The sequence below is a fragment of the Pseudochaenichthys georgianus genome, chromosome 1 (genome assembly GCF_902827115.2).
Source record: "Pseudochaenichthys georgianus chromosome 1, fPseGeo1.2, whole genome shotgun sequence".
NCBI classification, from domain to species: Eukaryota; Metazoa; Chordata; class Actinopteri; order Perciformes; family Channichthyidae; genus Pseudochaenichthys; species Pseudochaenichthys georgianus.
The window spans coordinates 41,193,414-41,217,619 of NC_047503.1; the positions used below are offsets into that span (position 1 = coordinate 41,193,414).

General features: G+C 41.5%; 1 protein-coding gene across 1 annotated transcript in view; it reads left to right on the forward strand.

The window, feature by feature from the left end:
• The window catches only part of mad1l1 (mitotic arrest deficient 1 like 1), a 100,096-nt gene that overhangs the window by 11,179 nt on the left and 64,711 nt on the right, over window positions 1–24,206 (forward strand). Inside the window, exons 8-14 of the mRNA XM_034087572.2 lie at window positions 1,160–1,274; window positions 1,769–1,830; window positions 7,887–7,973; window positions 8,585–8,729; window positions 15,479–15,619; window positions 16,154–16,210; window positions 19,063–19,154. Of these exons, the coding sequence (XP_033943463.1) occupies window positions 1,160–1,274; window positions 1,769–1,830; window positions 7,887–7,973; window positions 8,585–8,729; window positions 15,479–15,619; window positions 16,154–16,210; window positions 19,063–19,154 (699 nt within the window). The remainder of the gene's footprint in view (window positions 1–1,159; window positions 1,275–1,768; window positions 1,831–7,886; window positions 7,974–8,584; window positions 8,730–15,478; window positions 15,620–16,153; window positions 16,211–19,062; window positions 19,155–24,206) is intronic.

Sequence of the window (24,206 nt, forward strand, 5' to 3'; positions counted from 1 at the left end):
AAATGTTCCTCAAGTGAAAGTAGAAAAGTATTCTCATCAAAATATAGTGAAAGTAGCGACAGTAAAAGTAGTCATTGTGCAGATTGGTCCATTTCAGAATAATATAATGATATGTTTTATAATGATTGATCATGAAAGTGTTCTCAAAGCTGGTGAAGGTGCAGCTAGTTTGAATGACTTTGTAGACTGCAGGGTAGCTTGTGGATTTACTCCAGGTGGAACTAAAGTCTGATTTAACACTTGGTTATATTTCACATCATTCATCCATATCTGTGAAGTAACTAAAGGTATTAAATACATGGAGTGGAGGAAAAGTACACCATGTACCTCTGACCTGTAGAGGAGAAGTAGTACACCATGTACCTCTGAACTGTAGAGGAGAAGTAGTACACCATGTACCCTCTGAACTGTAGAGGAGAAGAAGTACAAAGTAGCAAAACATTGAAATAATTAATTAAAGTACAAGTAGCTCAACATTGTACGCAAGTTTAGTACTTGTTGAGTTTATGAACTTAGTTACACCAGTGGCTATACAGATAGAAAGACTACGCCTTGCACAGAGGCATGCAAATACATTTTCAAAATGCTCAACAGTGCTGCCAAAATCATAAACTGACTGCTGCACAATTTAAAATAAATGCTTTTATATATTTCTATTAGATGTGACTCTTTGGCATTTCTGTTATTACTAACTGCTGCTTTAGTTGTTCTGACTGCTAACATCCTGTTATTCCTCATTTTAAAGCCGATATTCCGTGAGGTCGGGGGGCTCGGATCCTTGTCACCTTTTTCATACCTGATGAAGGTGGTTTTTTGGTAGTCAAATGTTCATGGACAAGAAGAGTAATGGGTTGAGTAATATCACGTTGGAAAGTCTCTCTCTGATATAACATAAGTGACATTATTGATAACATCTTGTGCAGGGGTGTCGAACTCAATTTCATCGCGGGCCACATTAGAATTATGGCTGCACTCAAAGGGCCGGTGGTAACTTTAAGACTATATAAATATACATAGATAAATATATATAAAATAATGTATTATTTTACAATATTTCCTCTGCATTGGATTATTATCGGCTATATATATTATATAGGCTCTTTTCCACATCGGACACCAAGACTGGTAGTTAGAAGTTAATATTGAGTTTTGTGCGCAGGGAGAGCAGAGAGAACTGCAGCCTGCTGAAGGAGGAGGTGGAGGGGCTGAGGAGGAAGCTGGAGAGGATGGAGAAGAAGAAGGAGGAGCTGGTCAATATCGAACTGGAGAAGGAGGTAAACTCACTTTGTATTTGGCATTTCTCCGTCTCGCATTTCATTTTCATATTACACTATTCTAAACATGGAATTAAAACATTACTAGCTGAGTAATTGGACTGGATAGCTCACCTGGGAGAACTCCGTGTACTGGGGATTGATTCAAACTGGGGACCATTTATGCGGTGCATTCCTTACTCTCGAAAAAATCGTTTTAAACAATACATGGGCAATACAGATTTAATTTTTGAAAATGTGTTGAATAAACAATATTATTATGAGATGGATAACTCTTTTGCATATTTTTTTGTACTTTTGGTTTAATTTAAAGACATTTTGTTAATATTTTTGAATTTTACGTCAATTTCTTTTTACATTTTAATGTATTGTTATGTTGTTTATACGTGGTATATCTTTATTTTTATCTTGCATTTGACAGCTGTCCTTGGAAAGATATAATTTACTTTCTTTTACTGGACATACGTGTGATCCATTCTGTCTTTAATCCTCAGAGGTTAGCGGAGAAGCTCAAAGCCTGGGAAAACCTCGGACAATCTACTGGACTCAACATAAGGTGTGTGTGTGTCACTATATTCAAGTTGAATCACTATAATATAAATAGATACCACTAGATGGAGCTACGGTCCCTCCAAATAAATGTGCCTCATCACTGTGGATTCATTCCACCAGTGTGTATCGGTGTGTGTTTGTTTTATACCTGCTTGTGTATGTGTGCAGAGTGTCTCAATGTATCCAGTCACAACTAGTAATGAGAGAATGGTTGCGTGTTTCCTTGTGAGCAGTCGAGCACATCTGACAGATTATCACACACACACACACACACACACACACACACACACACACACACACACACACACACACACACACACACACACACACACACACACACACACACACACACACACACACACACACACACACACACACACACACACACACACACACACCACATTTTCTCTTTGATTAACTCAGGCTGTGATGTCAACAGAATGTTGAATAGGATACATGCACTTAGCAGACTGTGTTAGAGTGCGTCCACATGCACATTAAACAGGCTGCAGGATTTAGGCCAAACGACTCATTGCGATTGATTAGAATGATTTTCCATCTGCGTTAATGGAAGGTTTGTCATCTATGAATCACGCATTCTTATTGTCATTAGAAAATAGATTAAAAATAATTATGATGTACCCAACGTATGTTTTGTTAAAGTCTGTAGTATACCATTTGTTGGCCAGGCTATATCTCTGCGGCTGCACAATACATTCAAAATGTTATTTAAACACAAAGCGCGACTTTTACTGTGCTTCCAGTGATTTAGATATTGGAAAGTCCATATTGCGATTTCAATAACATCCAGGGCAGAAAAATAAATGAAATGAAATGAAGTCTTCCCTCATGTAAGGTTTCATGTTTGTCTTATGCAATGGGATATAGGACAACATGGTGCATTCGGCACATCCCACTCGTATTTATTAAACGATCTTGTTTGATCACAGCAATGGAATACCAATTTAATACACACAGTCATTTGGTTGGGCTGTCAGTCATTTCTCTGAACATCTGAGGCTCTCTCCCTGGTAAATTGAGTTGAAAATGTGAAGCCCTCCTCAAAAATCAGGTGTTCAGGCTGCCGTGTCATTGGCTGCCTAAGTGCTTCTGCTGGAAGTAGACCCCCCAAATAAACTGCGCTGCACATCGAGCTAAAGGGCAGCCATATGTCTGAGCCTCATGCTGATCAAAAGTAAAGGTTAATGCAGCTTGCAAATCAACAGTTAGTAACTCCTTCAAGCTGTTTTACCGTTTACTAAATGGCCGACTTAATTGCCAGGATGTTGTTTTTCCAGCGCAGTCCTGTGATGTCGAGGCGAATGGAAAACAGGAGCGTTTTATTCAGCAGTCGGTTTACTTCACCCGCGCCGACTGGCAATGAGTATTGACGATGATTTGTGCATTAGTGGCATATTGTGCCCTATAGGCTGCTAGGCAGTCATTATATCATCATGCATTATGTTAATTCGTGTAAATATCTTGGGTACGTCAAATTTGACTAGTTTCTACACGTTTTTATGTTGGAATAAGAAGCTGTTTCATCTAATTGCTGGAAAATAACATGGATGGTTTCATTTTCCAAGGTGTTACATTTTGTAGCTTGTTTTCAATAAGTATATAAATTGTCCCAAGAGGTTGTGTTCCACAGTGTGCCTGAATGTAATCATTGCGTAGGTGTGTAGTGTGATTCTGTAGTTTATTTATGGCTTCTCGTTGGGTTTGACGTCATCTGAACAGGACATCGCACGCTCACGGCTTGATAGCGCGCGAAGGTCCGTTTATGCCGGTTGTTAAGCAACATCGTTATGGGGAAATGCAAGTCTGTGTCCAAATGGTTGGAAGATAAGGAGGAAGGACAATCAATACTGTATATAGTCAATGTGAGGTGAAGTGCCAATGTAACCGGTTAAAACTGGAAGTGACGATGAGGTCTTAAAATGTATGGGAAGGGTCTTAACACAGGTCTTAAAAGGTCTTACATCTGACTTCAGGATTCCTGCATAGACCCTAAAGAGGTAAAAATGATCATCAAGTTCCAATAGAAAAGTACATTGATGACGTAAGTGTTGACTTTTCCGTGAAACATCTCACGAGGGCGGCTGTGTTTTGCTAATTGTTCATTTTGCTCGGCTCCAAATCATTGCTCATGCACATTTCAGATATTTAGTTTCTGTTTCCATAGTGGCACTCTTTTTGTCACCAGATATTTCAGGGTGGTCATTAGTGGAGTGAAAAGAGTGTGTTGTGGAGCAGCTAATGAGAAGTAAGCCCATTGGTGTTGTAAATGAGGAATTGGCCCACTGCAACACACACAGGATTTCATTTCTTACCAGCCATTTGTTTCAGTTCACTTTTGAGCCGACGATAACCGTTGCCAACAGCGATGCCTGTGTCTCTGGTGGAGGAGACGAGCCTCACAGACAGTCGCCAGCAGTTGGCAGGTTGCTGCTGTTTCACAATCTGATGACTTGTGCCTGATTATGTGTTGACAATTGAGTGTAAGATTGACAGGAAGATATGTGGCATGGAACAGCATCGAAAGGACAGACCATGGAAATAAATGGTTTGGTTTTCCGGAAATCTATTTAGTTTCAGACGGTTTGGTGTGTTTGTGTCAATAACAAAGAAATAGATTAGAAATTCAGTTTGAGGTGTTCGTGTTTGTGAATCTAACTAATGCGTGTGTTTGTGAGCCTACCCACCTTCATTATCAGTTTCCCACATAATGGATTCTGTCTTATCTTATTTTTTTTATCTCCTGACCTACTCCCAAATTCCTCAATTAAAAACGTTGTCTTTCATTTAGCCGAAAACACCGGATTCTTGTCAGAGTTTAGCACAATTTGGCATGCTACTAAAAGATCCATCAGTTTGAGTTTCTGTTTGAGGTTATTTATTTCCCCTAACACAATAAAGCATTATTGTTGCAGCAATTTTGATAATAAAATACTCAATAACGTTATTTTTAAGCAGAAAGGCCGAACAAAACTGATGCCAACTTCTAAAATGAGAGGATTTATGACATACATCTTCATTATAAACCGAATATTTGACTTTTAAACCAAATTATTTGCTTTCAAGTGTTTGGGGAGATACAAAACTATTTTGAACAGACCATGGGGGGACACGGTGGTTTATTGGTTAGCATAGTTGCAAACACATGCCGGTTCATTGTTGAATCTAAATGACTTGTCGTAGGTGTGATGTGAGCCTGACATCGTTTTGGGATTTTCTTCTGCGCTGTGATGAACTGGCAATAATAGATCAATGAGTCAATCAAATTCAATTTAAAATCAAAACCAGTAATAAATAAGGACAATTATAATTAGATATTCCTAATTATTCCTGTACAGGTAATGTGCTGAGCAGAGTTTCATTGTCTGAATAACATGTTGTGAAAACATTGCTGCTCAGATCTCTTTGTATGGTACTTATTTAAATAACTGTTCACATTCTTAGTTGCCTTTTTCCCCAACTACGCTGATCCAAGTGTCGTCTGGTGGATTTTGGAGTTGTGAATCTATAAATATGTTACAGTGTAAGGATAAGATGTAAGGTGAGGATCACTTGTGGGTGGCTTTACATTTGAATCTCAAAATGTCATTCCATCCTCTCCGGAGATTTGGATTTCATCATTGCAGCGGCTTCTCTTACCCCCAATTATTTAGAAAACTTAATATGTGTGTAGGTCTAGAATCACTTCCTACATAAATGTGTGCTCAAACCTAGACTCCCAGTTGACTTGCACTGCTCTGACAGTGCATTTACTCAGTTACCTCATAGTAGTTCACAACATCTGACTCAATAATATAATAATAATGATAAATGATATTTCTATAGCGCTTTTCTTGAACACAAAGACGCTTAATATGCAACCAACCTGTTATTTGCAACATGGCCCGCTTTTGACCTGCCACAAAAATTCCCCAAAAGCCAGCAGAACACGCTTTTCTCATGAGATCAGGGGCAACTAATCCCTCTCTGCTCAGGGCAGTGTGGAATTACCTGCTTTGGGCACCGTAGTTATTCCATCGCATGATTCATGAACTCATATTTTAGTCATGAGATTATTTTCATACCTAAGGCTCCACCTTGTGGAATTGGATGTGGTCATAAATCCACGCCACCCAACTTTCATATTGCATACTCTGGTTTTTCAGCTTTAATAATAACTCCCGCCTTTTCCTCCCATAAATATATACACACTAAATACCGCGTTTCCAGGTCTCAGGCTGTTACTGAGAGTACAGAGTAAAACCTAAAGTTTGATTTTGGTTGTTTGGTTGTTATACTAATGTTCATGTTTGTATTGTGTGTCTCTACTGTGACATGTTCACAACCAGAGCCCAGTCTGCTCTGATTGGTCAGCTGGCCGACTCTGTTGTGATTGGTCAACTGCTTAGAGATGTAGAACGCTAGCCAATATAAGGGCGTTTGTTAAATAGTGATGTTATGGAAGTAAACAAAGGAGTCCACTGGAAGGGATTCAGGCAGGCAGGCAGGCAGGGAGTGTGTGCGAGAAACTCCCTCTGGAGGGAACAAAAGGCGCGTTCACACCAAAAAGAGCCGGAACTAAAATGAGTTAATGAGAACCTTTTCACCCCCTTTTCCGTCCATGCTAGAGAGCAGGGACTTTCGTGGGAGAAAAAGGTTCCTATGTCTGATTGGCTGGGCGGATTGCAAACCACGCCCCGTAAAACTCCCAAAAAAGATTTGTGAAGCCGCCATTTTATTATCCTCGCATTAGCATTATTAGCATTAGCATTAGCCCAGCGCAGAAAGGCAGAGAGACTAACTTATGGCAACACAAAATAAAACATGGGAGATGAGGAGGTGTCGGCGTTCTGGCGATTTACTCGGAAGGCTTCAGTTGAAGCTGCTGGGACTCCCAGCAGCTTCTACTGAAGCCAGTCCCCAACTCCAGGGACTTCCGGTCGGGGACTTTGGGCGGCAGTATACGCCGTGAAGTGGTTTGCGGCCTGCCAGTAAACCCAAAGCAGAAGAAGAAGAAGAATTGACGTCAGCGGCTTCATTTGCCTAATCCACCCCCAGGGACTTTTTCTGGTGTGAACGCGATCTGTACTTAGTTCATGCGAACTAAAGAGTTCTGATGAACCTTTGTGGGAAAGCGCCTAACAAGATTTTAGTCTTTGCAGACCATTGACATGCACAAAAACCTATATAACACACTACAGCAAAGGGAAAATACCAAAAAGCATATACAAGTGTCCCTTTTACTAGCAGGATTACAACGTTAAAATCCAGTTTAAAACAAATAATATATTTAACCACATTCGCTTATCACAACACTTCACAAGTCTCAAAACATCAAGTACATTTTCAAGTAAAACCATAATCATCCAGTTGATCATTTGGACTTAGTTCAGAGTTTACTTTCTCCATGTGGAAAAGTAGCTGTTTTTAAAAAGAGACAAGGGAAAACATGTCTCTTTAGTGCAAGCAGCACATTTTAGTACTTAAGTACTTGTTCATTGTAACGGAATACACTTTGAAAGTAACCGTCCCATCCCGGCTTCAGCCCTTTACGAACACCCATCTCATGAAGCACTGAATACTAAGCTGGAACACTTACAGGTGTGCAATCGAGTGGCGGCTAAAGTACGGTTCTGAGCTAAGCTGCTATCATGCATGCCCATTCCAAGAGATAAAGAGATAATGGCCTTCACTCTTTGCACAGATCCATAGTTAGAGCCCGGATTTAGAGTTTGAAGGCCATCTCTGTTGCAGGATGTGACCTTCTGCATTGTTGAGTTCCCATTGTGTGTTTGTGTTTCCTAATCTGTCAATCTCTCCCACGGAGTGAGTTTGTTTTGTGGACGTGTGACCAGTATTTAGCCCACTCTCATCTCTCCCTCTGCTGCTCGTGTCGTTGTATTTCCCAACTCCCCACTGGCTGAGTAACAAAAGAATATGGAAACGCTGTCGTTATCATCCATTCTGTCCTTTCTGCTCGGTCACATTGATTTGTCATTGTGTGTGAGTGTGTGTGTGTGTACACGTGTGTATGGTAACGTTCCTGTCTGTGTCTGTTTGTAGGAAACCAGAGGATCTGTCCAGGGAGGTGATTCACATCCAGCAGAGAGAAATTGCTCTGAAAGAGCAGAACTACACTCTCAGCAGCCGGTAACACACCCTCCTTCACACACACTCACACAATCCCTCTCCCTGCCTTCAGACTTTCTCCTCTCATTGCCTGAATTATTCCCTTCCCCCACGTATCTATGAGAGCGTATCTCTGAGAAGTCCTTAATTGTCACAAAGTTAATTAAACCGGTCCTGATTCTGATAGCACTCCTGACGGTAACCACTGGTGTGTGAGTGAGTGTGTGTGTGTGTGAGAGAGATTGTGTGAGAGAGAGAGGGAGTGTGCTAATTAAAGTCGTCCTGTTTAGGCAGAGGTGATGTCTGTGGGGAGGGCCGCGCGCATGCTCCCGTATATATTGATGCAGCAGTTCGGCTAAGAAAGCTTTCGTTGGCTAACAAGCGTCCCTCTTCTGCCGAGTGTGCTGGGATTATTATGTAATATTAGAAACGGCAGAGTGGGAGGGGATGACGGGAAGCTTGTGCTATAATTATTGTCCTGGTATAATTATTGTAAGTTGTCTGTTAGGAGTAGTATTCTAAATTGCCTCAGAATTGATTTCCCCAGATTGTGGGAACATCAGCACTAAACATGTTATTAACCCACACACACTCTTTTGCTCTCCACCCTTTCGTTTCTCCCGCTCCATCAGTGTGAGGAGTGCAGAGCGCTCGCAGAATGAGCATCGAGCCGAGCTGGGCCTGCAGCGCAGCAAGACTCTGGAGGAGCAGAAGAAGAGGGAGACGCAGGACAGTCTCGTCCGGAGACTCCAGAAGAGAGTCCTGTTGTTAACCAAGGTGACAAGGACACACAACAACACACAGACACATTGGCAGGAATTCAAACATTCACTCGGCAATATATCAATGTTATGTTGATATCGTAACTCTGAAACTAAATATCGTCTTGGATTCAGGTCGTGGAGTTGTCTTCCAATCTGAAAGTTGTGTGTTTGATGCTAGTCAACATGTTGATGTGTCCTTGGGCGAGATACTTGCCCCCAAGTTGCCCCCGATAGCAAACGGTGTGTTAATGTTAGCTTCCTTGAGCAGATGCACCTTGTATTGCAGCCCCTGCCTTTGTATGAATGGGTGAATGATGATTTACGTTATAATCCCAGGGGGAAATTAGATTTTGTGTCAGTCTGTATAAACTGTAAAGCCCCCGAGACAAATGTAACATGTGTGACATTGGGCTATATATATAAACAATACTTCAATTGATTGACGGTTGCACCATATTAAAATAAAAATAAATCCATATTTATATCATCAGAAATTGAAGTTAAAGCAATCAATCCCCAGCTGACCATCTGCACATGTTCTGGACTTGCCCGAGGTCGGACACATTTTGAACCATTGAGCGGGCCTTTAACACAAAGATAGACCCTAATCCTATGACTGCACTGTTCGGCCTTCCTCCATCTGAGAATATGCCCATTACTATACCCCGTGTTATTGCCTTCACCACGCGAGACGCTCTATTCTCTTCAAATGGATACATGCTTCCCCACCAACACATGATCAGTGGATACGTGATGTCTTACAATGCCTTCAGATGGAGAAGTTAAGATTCTCATTAAAAGGATCTCTGAAATCCTTCCATACTACCTGGGACCCACTATTAGGCCTTAGCAAAGGCTGAAATCCTTGATTATGCGATCAAACATGCGGGTTTATGTGATTTTATGCGGTGAAATTGCGAAATACGCGGAAAGTTGCGAAATATGCTAAATATGCGGAAAAAATCAATATTGGGCTGTCTTATTTATTTATTTATTCTCTCTCACCTGCCACTAACGTTACACCCCTTTACTATTCAATTACACGCATTCAATGTTTATTTATTGTAAAAGAAATTGGGCTATTTTAATCACACACACACACACACACACACACACACACACACACACACACACACACACACACACACACACACACACACACACACACACACACACACACACACACACACACACACACACACACACACACACACACACACACACACACACACACACACACACACACACACACGCCTCATTCTGTTTTCATTTACTTATCGTTATCTGACCAGCATCAATCTTGTAGGCTACTCACCTCGTTTCTTGTAGCCCTCGAAAGGGTTTTGGAGGTCGATGCCTCGGTGAACGTGAGTTGTTTGGCTTTCTTGTCCGCAGCAGCGGAAAGCATTTTCGAATCTTTGAATGAATCAAAGTGGGTCGTCACCGTCGATGTTCTCTTATGCTCCAACAGACAGTTGCACGGGGTGCAGAATAGTTTCCCCCCACTTTCGTGCGAGACATCGGGGAACTGCTTTGCCCGGTCTTTTGCAGACATGTTCGTCGGTAAATGAGATGGATTAGATTGTTTCATCTTGGTGTTTTTTCTCTCGTGTGAGCTCCACACGTTCACTCTACGGTGTTGTTCACCTTCTGTGATGCGCGAGCTGATGACGTCGCGTCATCATCATCATCATCAACACTACTTCACGTCAAGACGAGTTAACTTTTTTTTTTCTCAACTTTGTGTGGAAAAATGCGGGGATTATGCGGCCTTTTGATAAATATGCGGCCTTTTAAAAATCTGCGCCATTTTGCTGATTATGTGGTAAATTCTGCGATCGCAGAATCACGTTTTTCTGGAGGGTCTATATATTTCCTTTTCCCTCTTAATGAAACCCTTTTTTCCTCACCAAGACGACAATGTTTACTATTATTTTCTTCCCTTATACCGGATTCTTACAGATTGTTTTCGCTCTCGACTTTCTTTTTATTTATTTGTATTAGTATTGGTATTATTATTATTATTATTATTATTATTATTATTTATGTTTCACTTGTGATTTTATCTGACTTATTCAGTTATTTTACTATTTGCGGCCATCCATACCTGTGGGTGGGGGGTGGGGGGGTTAAATGAAAAAAACAAAAACAAACTGTAAACAAGGACTCTCTACGAACCTTGAAGTGAATATGGAGCAATACATTACTTTATTTTATTTTCAAGGAGGTCCTTTGTAATGATCCCCATTGTCTACATTTGCTAACTGTAACATCTGTACTGTTTTGTATTGATTACTACTGTTCTTACTTCTTGTCATTTGCTGGATTATGACTTGTTTGCAATAAAAAGATTTGTAAAAAAAAGAAAGAAATTGAAGTTAAAAGGTGTAAAGTGCTTTGAGGAGTCGTAAAGACTGGATAAAGCACTATATAAATGCAGTCCATTTAGCATATTGTAATATTTTGAGTGACCTTTCCTGGTTTTAAAGGCTGCATTAGAGGAAAGTGCTGCATGTTCTGAACTCAAGCTGCTTTCATATTGGTCTCCACTAGGGTTGCCAGAAACTGACGATGATCAAAATCGATTATTCGGCAGCCCTGGCGAATAATAATCGATTATTCGACCGACCCCCCCGGGTAATATATATATAAATAAAATCGATTCTTAAAAATAATATTCGATTATGGAGACTGTAACGAATAATCACTGGCATCCCTAGTCTCCGCCCCTTTAACAGTATTGACACAACAGTATTGTGGAGCTGAAGATATATCAAGGCCTACAAATCTTATTCTACGTAACAAAACATGTTTCTTGGTACAGAGCCTCTTAAAAATATCACATCATGATAATTTTAATATATTTATCAATTAATAGGAGAATAATACTGCAAACATGATCAATCCCTGCTTGTAATTGCAATATCAGTCAAGATATCAGAATTGGTTTTAATTTTCAAATTTGCAGCCCTATTACCAACAATACATTGTGTACTAGGGCTGTCCCGAATACCATTTTTCGGACTCCGGATATTCGGTAGTAATCATCAGAGAACCGCTTCAACACGTGTTCAGTGTATTCACGGCATTCATTTTGTTATTCTACAGTATTGTTGTTTTATAGTTATTTGTTAATGTATACCACCCAATTTGTGTTCTTTGAAATTGAAAAGGATATCGCATTGTGTTGGTTACTTTCGTTGCAGTTGTATATGTCTTAAGTGTAATGTGGCTTTGCTTCCTATTTATGGACATGCTTTTATTTTGAAGGAGAGATAGCGCTGTTGACAGGAAGTTGTTGTTGCTATGGAAACAACGTGACGGAGATTAACGGAGAAAAGTAATATCTACTAAGAAAGACGGAGAAAGTAAACGATAATGTTTATGGTTAAGTGTTGGCACCCCCGAAGAGGCACAAGCTCTTACGTTGATATTGGAGATTTCAATAAATTCAATTTGAAAGAAAAACGGGGAAAAAACTAACAAAAGGAATATCCGAATAATTAAATTGAAACCCGAATAGTACTCCAACGAACGAATATTCGGGTACAGCCCTATTGTGTACATATTTTGTATATTGAGATCAAAGTACTTCATGATATTTGATTTTCCCAATATTGCCCAGCTCTAAATCGAATACTCTTGACACAGACTTTCCACCTAACAGAATTGAACTTTATTACTGTGGCGACACATCACAAGTCGAATCTGCCCTTTACCCCCTCTCTCTCTGCCTCTGATTGGTCCGTGGAAGTCATGTGACTCGTCTGTCTCACTTCCACCTGCTCTTCAGTTCCTGACTAGACCTCCCTGCGATATTGATTTCTCAGTGTGTGTGATTCCCTAGGTCAACAGGATCAGTCCCCAGTACACAACTCACACACATCCACTCTCAGCACCGTCATAACTAAGCGGAGCTACAGGCATGCTGGAAATACGACTGAGCGCGAGACTGATTTTGCAGACCGCAGACAAGCATTTTCACCCAGTATTCAGAGAGTAATGAATTATCGTTGTTTACCATCCCGTCCTGATGGATACAAAAACAAAAACATTGCAGTGTGTGCTGAATACTGGGCTTTTAGAACGTTCACTATTTAGTTTTTTCAGTATTTGCTGACATTTCTAGTCACCTTTTTCATACCTGATGAGTTTGCAATCCCTGTATGTATTAAAAACACACCCATGCATGTAGTGGAAATGGTTGGACTGCAAAAATAACTGTTTCTTTTAAGATTATAACATAAGAGACCCGGAGCAATCATTACTTTGGCTGAAATTAACCCTTTAGTGCGTGTTGTAATGATTTAATTTTCTAGATATTGACATTTATTTACCATGCACGAGCAAAACATTTAATTAACTTGATAAATTGCCTTGCCAAGAAAAGTGGAAGAAGCAAAGATTAAAAAAGTTAATACTAAAACATGTTGTCTAAGCACACATATTAATCAACTTACTCTTTGATATAATAATAATAATACATCTATTTATTTTACATGTAATGAATTGTATTTGTAAAGCCGCTTTTAATGGCAACAACACACCTAAAATATTTCTGTAGATCTCCATACTGATCTCCAGTTCCCTCTTAATGTATTCACATAACATCAAAGGAATGATGATTAAGTGTCCCACACTGGCAGCAGGTTAAGAAGTGAGAAACAGACACATATGATCCTTTCTTCTCTTTCTAGAAGGCCACATCTCCTTATGCTACTGCTACAGATGTTTTGTTCTCTTGAACTTTAGTGGGACAGACTCTGAGGCATTAGAGGCACAGTCACATCTTCACGCACCAGATAAAACAATTGACATAAAAGCAATTTCAAAGAATAGATGATGAAAACGCTAATGATTGTTTTATCACGCCGTACGCCCTCCCCCTCTTTTGTTTGTGTTTTTTAAAATGAGAGTTTTTTTTTATCGTAGAAGAGGCGACAGATTTTTGATTTAGATTGGGTGAATTTCATTGCACGTTAATGGACTGTAAATAGCCAACGGGCCTGCTGGGTAGGATTGGCAGGATACACACTGACCTCTAAATTTGTTCTTTGTATTTACTTCTGGTCCTTCTTTTCTCACGGCGGGGTAACGTAATGCATGACAAACGATGCTGCTTGGGCGCCAGAACAAATAAAGTTGAATTAAGTATGATTTCACATTTAGTGTTTTTAAATGAACCAGAGTCAGTCATCTTTAAATGGATTATGTGGGTTTGGATGCTGCTAATCACAGGCTGAATCTGATGAGGGTAATCATGCTTTGTTTTCACAGACTAGCCTAACTGAGCTAATCTGACAGAGCAATTGCAGTCCATTATTCATAGATGTTTACACCCTGGAATTACAAGGTGCTTTTAGGCCATTTAAATAAGACGGCACTACATGGAAATCAGCATATATTGCACGCCGTTATCTCAAATGCTATTTACTGCGAGTATTTAATACCTGACTTCAACCTGGATTTCACATACTTCCCTAAGTTAGCCCCGTTAATAAAAGACTATTAAGCCTTCATTGAACCTCAACATTCACAAGGGTCCTGAGCAGCAAAGGCTGTTTGTGAGATGTTTATTAAAAGCCTGATTGTCATAAAATGAAGCCTGATTGGCTTTATAATGCAGATCAGAGCGGCGCAGTGAAGGGAGGCGAGGACTGACAGTGAATTTTCATTAATAAACGGGCTGTTTGCCAAGTTTTAAACAGATTAGATTGTTCTCACTCATGTTGCCTGGCAACAGATGTACTATGTAACATATTGATTAATTGTAATTATCAATCATTAAAGGTAGGGTAGGTAAGAACGGAGAAACGGTGGGTAACATATTGTAACCCTGGTCATATAAGCAAAGGCGGAGCCCTCTACTGGACGCTATGGGTACTACCCTTAACCATGCTATGCGAGCATTCACATACTGAGTTGCATAAACGTAAACACACACACACACTCACCCCATTGGTCATTGCTGTTTCGGAGCAATTTAGCGTATATGTAATCGATATGTTTACTCGAACCCCCAACCTTCCGATTGTTAGACGGCCACACTACCTCACAGCCACATCTTGCCAATCTTTATGTTTTTAAACATCCTGTTGATGGCTGGCTACTTCTTCTATACATTTTTGTTTGTTTTTTGGTATGAGAATAAACAGTTAAAAATGAAGCATGCAGACACACACTGAGACACGTGGGCTATTTGCAGACGGTGTGTCAGATTGAGTGACACTCGTGAAGACATTGACTGGAGGATGTTTTCATCCTCTCTTCTGTCAAAGAAGAAACCTTGTGTGTTTATAGACTGGACAGAGTTGAGTATTTTATTCCAGTTATAGAGAAATATTTCATTAGAATTGAAGGCAGCATATTATGATATGCCTAATTTGTAAAGCTGTTTCCCGGTCATGACTTTGATTTGATAATTTATTACAATATCCCTTATCGCTAGATCTACATCTAGAGATTTGTCTTTGATTTGATTATTACATGAGGAAAAATTGCAAATAAGCACAACCATAACCTGAAGCTCCTTTTGTCACAGCTTGGATGAGAAAGGTGCGTCTGTGTCGTACTTTGTTCCTCTTTCACAAGTAACACCGACAAATCAGGAAAACAATGGCTTTGATATTCTCAGTGTATTCACTCTGACATCCCATATCTGATGGCTCAACGTTCTTTAATGTCTGCATTGTCTTCCTCTTTGGCTACATGGGAATGTGTGAGGTTTACAGCAGGATCTTCATGTTAATGTGTGCTTTTCAGGAGCGTGATGGCATGCGGGCCATACTGGAGTCGTACGACAGCGAGCTGGCTCCCACTGAGTATACTCCTCAGCTGAACAGACGTCTCAGAGAGGCCGAGGACATCCTGCAGAAGACTCAGAGCCACAATGTAGAGATGGAGGTGCGTGTGTGCGCAGGCTTTTGCACACACATACAAAAACACTTGCATTCATCATATCCTACTTAAGCTTCCATATAGCCAAGTTTATTGTCCTCAAAAACACATCTGAATACATTGCATTGATTTATACTCATCTAAGCTGCTGGTACATTTATTATCACACTGTTTGGTGACACTGCTCATAGCAGTAATAATAACAATAACAGTGGAAATGTGTGAGGCTCAGCAGCTGCTCGTCTACACGCTCAGTGCTCTTGCTTAGCGGACACTTTGACAGATATCTGCACTAAAATCTGATAAGACTGAACTTGTAGTACACAGGGGCCTTGAGAGCAACACTGGGAAGAAATATGAGAAGGCTGAAGTGCCGGGGTTTTAAAACGGAATGAAATAAACACTTTGGATAATTATGGTCGTCTTTGCCCTGCTTCACCTCGGTTTCTGGCAATTCTATATATCAGTTGGTACAGGAAGCCATCTTTATTTTTTTCTCTATTTTGTATTTAACGGTTTTCTCTTTGTCCTTCAATTCAGGCCCAGCTGACAAAAGCACAGGAAGAGACAGGGACCCTGAAACTGCAGCTGCAAACGGTAAGTATTGTGGGCGCCAGGGGCTCGGTCTGTAGGTCAGGCCGATCAGAGCAAACAAAAGTACTGGGTTTTGCTGAATTGTGAATTTGGCTTGGGAAGGTGCGGCAGACATGATAAGATCTCTTCAGATTCTCTAAGGTCTAGATCAGTGCTTCTCAAAGTGTGGTCCGGGGACCACTGGTGGCCCGTGAGCGCCCCCTAGTGGTCCGTGAGTATATTGGTAACATTTCACATTTTAAATACATTTATTTATTTAAGTTTTCCGCACCCTCGCGGGAATATCTCCGCAATGGAGCGAGCTTAAGTTTCACTTTCGATTGCATGATATAGCCTAGATAAACACCTTCATCACACATGTTGCCACTTGTTTGTACCATTTTCAGGCGATTTGTAAAAAACAATGTGTTTTTGGATATTTGTGGAGTTAGGTGGTCCGCGAGTGTTTTTTTATTGGTTAAGTGGTCCTTGGTATGAAAAAGTTTGAGAAACACTGGTCTAGATGATAGGAATGGAGCTCCACTACTTCCTTTATATTCTCCTATATCAGGCCTACGTTAAAAGGTTTTAAGAAAGTTATTGTTTAATGTTTTACATTAAACAATAACTTTTTAAAACCTTTTTATCTTTATGTTTTAAACATTTAAAAAAAACATTTTTAACATTTTCAACATCGAAGATAAATCCTTATATGCTCTCGGCAACACACTGAACGTCAACTATGCCTCCTCATTACACTCACCCCTACTTTAGTGGGAACAATGAGTCTGCGTTTGATGCGCACAGGCGGATGATGCGGGGATGCATTACATTACATTGCATTTAGCTGACGCTTTTATCCAAAGCGACGTACAATAAGTGCGTTCAACCAACAAGATACAAACTTGAATGAAGAAAACAGAATCATGTAAGTACATCAGGCTTCATAGAGCTAAAACATTTCAAGTGCTACTCAACTGGCTTTAGGTAAGCCAGTCCTTTATTAGTATATAAGTGCTTTGTTAATAGTTCTATCGCTCGAAGTGGAGTCGAAAGAGATGAGTTTTCAGTCTGCGCCGGAAGGTGTGTAAGCTAGCTGCTGTCCTGATGTCAATGGGGAGCTCATTCCACCATTTTGGAGCCAGGATAGCAAACCCACGTGTTTTTGCTGATGGGAACTTGGGTCCCCCTCGCAGTGCGGGTGCAATGTAGACAGGAATAAATGCAGATCATCCTCTGGCTGCAACCTTGACCGGTACTTGCTTTGAATCAAAGTAAGTATTATTCAAATAAAGATAAAGGGCAGAGCCGGCGTTTCTGTGATTCTCCAGAACACACAGATGGCCAGTCCGCCCCTGCCAGGACCGGTTCACTGTTTCTCGTTATTTTTTTCTCACGCTGCGCCTCCCCTGAAGCTCTCTGGCGCCCCCCCCCCCCTCACACTTTGAAAACCGCTGTCCTACATCATTGGAAACACACCTTATCCTTTCTGAAAATAAAGGAAAATGCTATCAACATTCATAAAGCTGCCTAAAACGCCACAATAAGAGCGCATGGGGCAAAGTATTTCGGTGCCCGTATAGTAGTCCACTGCGCGGATCTTTTTTTAATGAATTCTATCATCTTTCCATGTTTTTCCCTGGGGTTAAGGATCTAACTTTTTTTTTACAATTTCGACTGCCGCAACCACAGTATGGACTGGTAGCTGTAGTGCAAGATCAACTCTTGGCCACTCGCTCCTATGCTTGTGTGTATTTGTACTGTGTGTATTCAATTCACATATCTGTCAAATTGTCCGCTCAGCAAAAAAAGTAGCAGCTGAGCTCTCCATGAAACCCACTTTCACTGAAGTTACCAGTAGAGTTTTATTCTGGGACATACACTCAACACACATTGTTTTCATATATATTTTTTTATATATTGACACCAATTAACTTATATCAATGCCCCTCCAGTAACTACAAAAGAAGACCATTTAAGATATTTTAAAGCTAACAAATCTTAATTAGGACTTCATGATAATTAATTGTCAGCTCCGCCATTGGCGCTCAAATGATCTCAAGTACCTCCTTTGGAGCCATTAGCGTGATCCTTGAAGGGGGTACTTGGTTTCTGTTGCTCTCATGCCTCATTATTCCCACTGTGCTCAAAAATCAAGTTGGGCTTGTAGACCTTTTCAAAAGAAGAATGGGATTGTCTTTTTTACCAGCTGAATTTGGCCCCAATGATATGTTTGTTTTTCTTAATTGAGGGATTTGAATATTACAGAAACGTTACCAAAAATGCTGATTGTTTTGAAATTATATAAAACCAAGATAAAGCGAGAGATGGCAGGTGTTACGTGACTCTCTTACACACTCGGTGCATCTCTTTGTGTCTTTACTTGTTCAAGGATCTCCTTTCTTGTCATGGCCCTTTGTTGCCGAGGAGACATCGGCATAGCCATGGCAATGAGCATTGATGCGTGAAATCCACCCGTCTGGTACAGCAGTAATTACTTATCTGTCTTGGGAAGACTGGAAGTGGGGACGAGCTGAGAAACCGACAGGTGCTCTCAGAAAAAGGGGAAATGGGTGTGCAGGTGGAAATGAGGAGTAATTGCAGGGAGGACAGCGAGATTGTAGATCTAAATGGGTAGATAAAGGTTTGAAATTGGAGAAGACGGACAGACTAAAGACTAGAACATTGTGGAATGGAGTCAGTGGACTAATGGGGTGTAAAGGATATTTCTGTTTGTCTGGATGTCTCTCTTGAAAGATCTCAGTGGGAAAGAGTCCTTTGGGGTCTTCCTGCAGCCAAAAGCTTTCTGCCAGGCACACGGCCAGAGGTCCCCGATGCTGCTGCACCCGGCCCATTTTCTCCTCCGTTTGTCACAGGTGGAGCTGGAGCTGGAGTCCCTGAAGAAGCACCAGGCCTCTGCTGCGGACAGCAACACCTCGGGGACCAAAGAAGAGCTCAACATACTCAGGTAGTTAACACATGCACCCAAACTATTGCAAAAAACAAACAAACATCTTGCATATACATTAGGCGCTTTCACACCGGAGTACTTTTCCCAGTATAGTTCCGATAGTTCTTGGAATGTCGCGTTCACACCAAAAAAATCTGGAACTAGAAATTAGTTCATGAGAACTTTTTCAACCCATTTTCAGTCCCCTGCTACAGAGCAGGTACTTTCGTGGGAGAAAAAGGTTCCCATTTCTGATTGGCTGGGCGGATTGCAAACCACGCCCCGTAAAACTCCGAAAAGTTTTGTGAAGCCGCCATTTTATTTGCTGGCATTAGCATTATTAGCATTAGCATTAGCCCCGCGCACCCGGAGAGAGAATAATGTATGGCAACACAAACAAAAACATTGGAGCGGTGGAGATGAGGAGGTGTCGGTGTTCTGGCGATTTACTCGGAAGGCTTCAGTAGAAGCTGCTGGGAGTCCCAGTGCCCAACTCCGGGGACTTCCGGCCGGGGACTTCGGGTGGCAGTATACACCGTGAAGTTGTTTGCTGCCTGCCAGTAAACCCAAAGCAGAAGAAGAAGAGAAGAAGTTATGTCAGAGGCTTCATTTGCCTAATCCACCCCCAGGGATTTATGAACGCGATCTGCTCTTTAGATGAACTAAGTACTGGGAACTAATAACCAACCTGTTATTTGCAACATGGCCCGCTTTTGACCTGCCACAAAAATTCCCCAAAAGCCAGCAGAACACGCTTTTCTCATGAGATCAGGGGCAACTAATCCCTCTCTGCTCAGGGCAGTGTGGAATTACCTGCTTTGGGCACCGTAGTTATTCCATCGCATGATTCATGAACTCATATTTTAGTCATGAGATTATTTTCATACCTAAGGCTCCACCTTGTGGAATTGGATGTGGTCATAAATCCACGCCACCCAACTTTCATATTGCATACTCTGGTTTTTCAGCTTTAATAATAACTCCCGCCTTTTCCTCCCATAAATATATACACACTAAATACCGCGTTTCCAGGTCTCAGGCTGTTACTGAGAGTACAGAGTAAAACCTAAAGTTTGATTTTGGTTGTTTGGTTGTTATACTAATGTTCATGTTTGTATTGTGTGTCTCTACTGTGACATGTTCACAACCAGAGCCCAGTCTGCTCTGATTGGTCAGCTGGCCGACTCTGTTGTGATTGGTCAACTGCTTAGAGATGTAGAACGCTAGCCAATATAAGGGCGTTTGTTAAATAGTGATGTTATGGAAGTAAACAAAGGAGTCCACTGGAAGGGATGCAGGCAGGCAGGCAGGCAGTGTGTGCGAGAAACTCCCTCTGGAGGGAACAAAAGGCGCGTTCACACCAAAAAGAGCCGGAACTAAAATGAGTTAATGAGAACCTTTTCACCCCCTTTTCCGTCCATGCTAGAGAGCAGGGACTTTCGTGGGAGAAAAAGGTTCCTATGTCTGATTGGCTGGGCGGATTGCAAACCACGCCCCGTAAAACTCCCAAAAAGATTTGTGAAGCCGCCATTTTATTATCCTCGCATTAGCATTATTAGCATTAGCATTAGCCCAGCGCAGAAAGGCAGAGAGACTAACTTATGGCAACACAAAATAAAACATGGGAGATGAGGAGGTGTCGGCGTTCTGGCGATTTACTCGGAAGGCTTCAGTTGAAGCTGCTGGGACTCCCAGCAGCTTCTACTGAAGCCAGTCCCCAACTCCAGGGACTTCCGGTCGGGGACTTTGGGCGGCAGTATACGCCGTGAAGTGGTTTGCGGCCTGCCAGTAAACCCAAAGCAGAAGAAGAAGAAGAATTGACGTCAGCGGCTTCATTTGCCTAATCCACCCCCAGGGACTTTTTCTGGTGTGAACGCGATCTGTACTTAGTTCATGCGAACTAAAGAGTTCTGATGAACCTTTGTGGGAAAGCGCCTAACAAGATTTTAGTCTTTGCAGACCATTGACATGCACAAAAACCTATATAACACACTACAGCAAAGGGAAAATACCAAAAAGCATATACAAGTGTCCCTTTTACTAGCAGGATTACAACGTTAAAATCCAGTTTAAAACAAATAATATATTTAACCACATTCGCTTATCACAACACTTCACAAGTCTCAAAACATCAAGTACATTTTCAAGTAAAACCATAATCATCCAGTTGATCATTTGGACTTAGTTCAGAGTTTACTTTCTCCATGTGGAAAAGTAGCTGTTTTTAAAAAGAGACAAGGGAAAACATGTCTCTTTAGTGCAAGCAGCACATTTAGTACTTAAGTACTTGTTCATTGTAACGGAATACACTTTGAAAGTAACCGTCCCATCCCGGCTTCAGCCCTGTACGAACACCCATCTCATGAAGCACTGAATACTAAGCTGGAACACTTACAGGTGTGCAATCGAGTGGCGGCTAAAGTACGGTTCTGAGCTAAGCTGCTATCATGCATGCCCATTCCAAGAGATAAAGAGATAATGGCCTTCACTCTTTGCACAGATCCATAGTTAGAGCCCGGATTTAGAGTTTGAAGGCCATCTCTGTTGCAGGATGTGACCTTCTGCATTGTTGAGTTCCCATTGTGTGTTTGTGTTTCCCTAATCTGTCAATCTATCCACGGAGTGAGTTGTTTTGTGACGTGTGACCAGTATTTAGCCCACTCTCATCTCTCCCTCTGCTGCTCGTGTCGTTGTATTTCCCAACTCCCCACTGTGGAGTAACAAAAGAATATGGAAACGCTGTCGTTATCATCCATTCTGTCCTTTCGCTCGGTCACATTGATTTGTCATTGTGTGTGAGTGTGTGTGTGTGTACACGTGTGTATGGTAACGTTCCTGTCTGTGTCTGTTTGTAGGAAACCAGAGGATCTGTCCAGGGAGGTGATTCACATCCAGCAGAGAGAAATTGCTCTGAAAGAGCAGAACTACACTCTCAGCAGCCGGTAACACACCCTCCTTCACACACACTCACACAATCCCTCTCCCTGCCTTCAGACTTTCTCCTCTCATTGCCTGAATTATTCCCTTCCCCCACGTATCTATGAGAGCGTATCTCTGAGAAGTCCTTAATTGTCACAAAGTTAATTAAACCGGTCCTGATTCTGATAGCACTCCTGACGGTAACCACTGGTGTGTGAGTGAGTGTGTGTTGTGTGAGAGAGATTGTGTGAGAGAGAGAGGGAGTGTGCTAATTAAAGTCGTCCTGTTTAGGCAGAGGTGATGTCTGTGGGGAGGGCCGCGCGCATGCTCCCGTATATTGATGCAGCAGTTCGGCTAAGAAAGCTTTCGTTGGCTAACAAGCGTCCCTCTTCTGCCGAGTGTGCTGGGATTATTATGTAATATTAGAAACGGCAGAGTGGGAGGGGATGACGGGAAGCTTGTGCTATAATTATTGTCCTGGTATAATTATTGTAAGTTGTCTGTTAGGAGTAGTATTCTAAATTGCCTCAGAATTGATTTCCCCAGATTGTGGGAACATCAGCACTAAACATGTTATTAACCCACACACACTCTTTTGCTCTCCACCCTTTCGTTTCTCCCGCTCCATCAGTGTGAGGAGTGCAGAGCGCTCGCAGAATGAGCATCGAGCCGAGCTGGGCCTGCAGCGCAGCAAGACTCTGGAGGAGCAGAAGAAGAGGGAGACGCAGGACAGTCTCGTCCGGAGACTCCAGAAGAGAGTCCTGTTGTTAACCAAGGTGACAAGGACACACAACAACACACAGACACATTGGCAGGAATTCAAACATTCACTCGGCAATATATCAATGTTATGTTGATATCGTAACTCTGAAACTAAATATCGTCTTGGATTCAGGTCGTGGAGTTGTCTTCCAATCTGAAAGTTGTGTGTTTGATGCTAGTCAACATGTTGATGTGTCCTTGGGCGAGATACTTGCCCCCAAGTTGCCCCCGATAGCAAACGGTGTGTTAATGTTAGCTTCCTTGAGCAGATGCACCTTGTATTGCAGCCCCTGCCTTTGTATGAATGGGTGAATGATGATTACGTTATAATCCCAGGGGGAAATTAGATTTTGTGTCAGTCTGTATAAACTGTAAAGCCCCCGAGACAAATGTAACATGTGTGACATTGGGCTATATATATAAACAATACTTCAATTGATTGACGGTTGCACCATATTAAAATAAAAATAAATCCATATTTATATCATCAGAAATTGAAGTTAAAGCAATCAATCCCCAGCTGACCATCTGCACATGTTCTGGACTTGCCCGAGGTCGGACACATTTTGAACCATTGAGCGGGCCTTTAACACAAAGATAGACCCTAATCCTATGACTGCACTGTTCGGCCTTCCTCCATCTGAGAATATGCCCATTACTATACCCCGTGTCATTGCCTTCACCACGCGAGACGCTCTATTCTCTTCAAATGGATACATGCTTCCCCACCAACACATGATCAGTGGATACGTGATGTCTTACAATGCCTTCAGATGGAGAAGTTAAGATTCTCATTAAAAGGATCTCTGAAATCCTTCCATACTACCTGGGACCCACTATTAGGCCTTAGCAAAGGCTGAAATCCTTGATTATGCGATCAAACATGCGGGTTTATGTGATTTTATGCGGTGAAATTGCGAAATACGCGGAAAGTTGCGAAATATGCTAAATATGCGGAAAAAATCAATATTGGGCTGTCTTATTTATTTATTTATTCTCTCTCACCTGCCACTAACGTTACACCCCTTTACTATTCAATTACACGCATTCAATGTTTATTTATTGTAAAAGAAATTGGGCTATTTTAACCACACTCACACTCACACACACACACACACACACACACACACACACACACACACACACACACACACACACACACACACACACACACACACACACACACACACACACACACACACACACACACACACACACACACACACACACACACACACACACACACGCCTCATTCTGTTTTCATTTACTTATCGTTATCTGACCAGCATCAATCTTGTAGGCTACTCACCTCGTTTCTTGTAGCCCTCGAAAGGGTTTTGGAGGTCGATGCCTCGGTGAACGTGAGTTGTTTGGCTTTCTTGTCCGCAG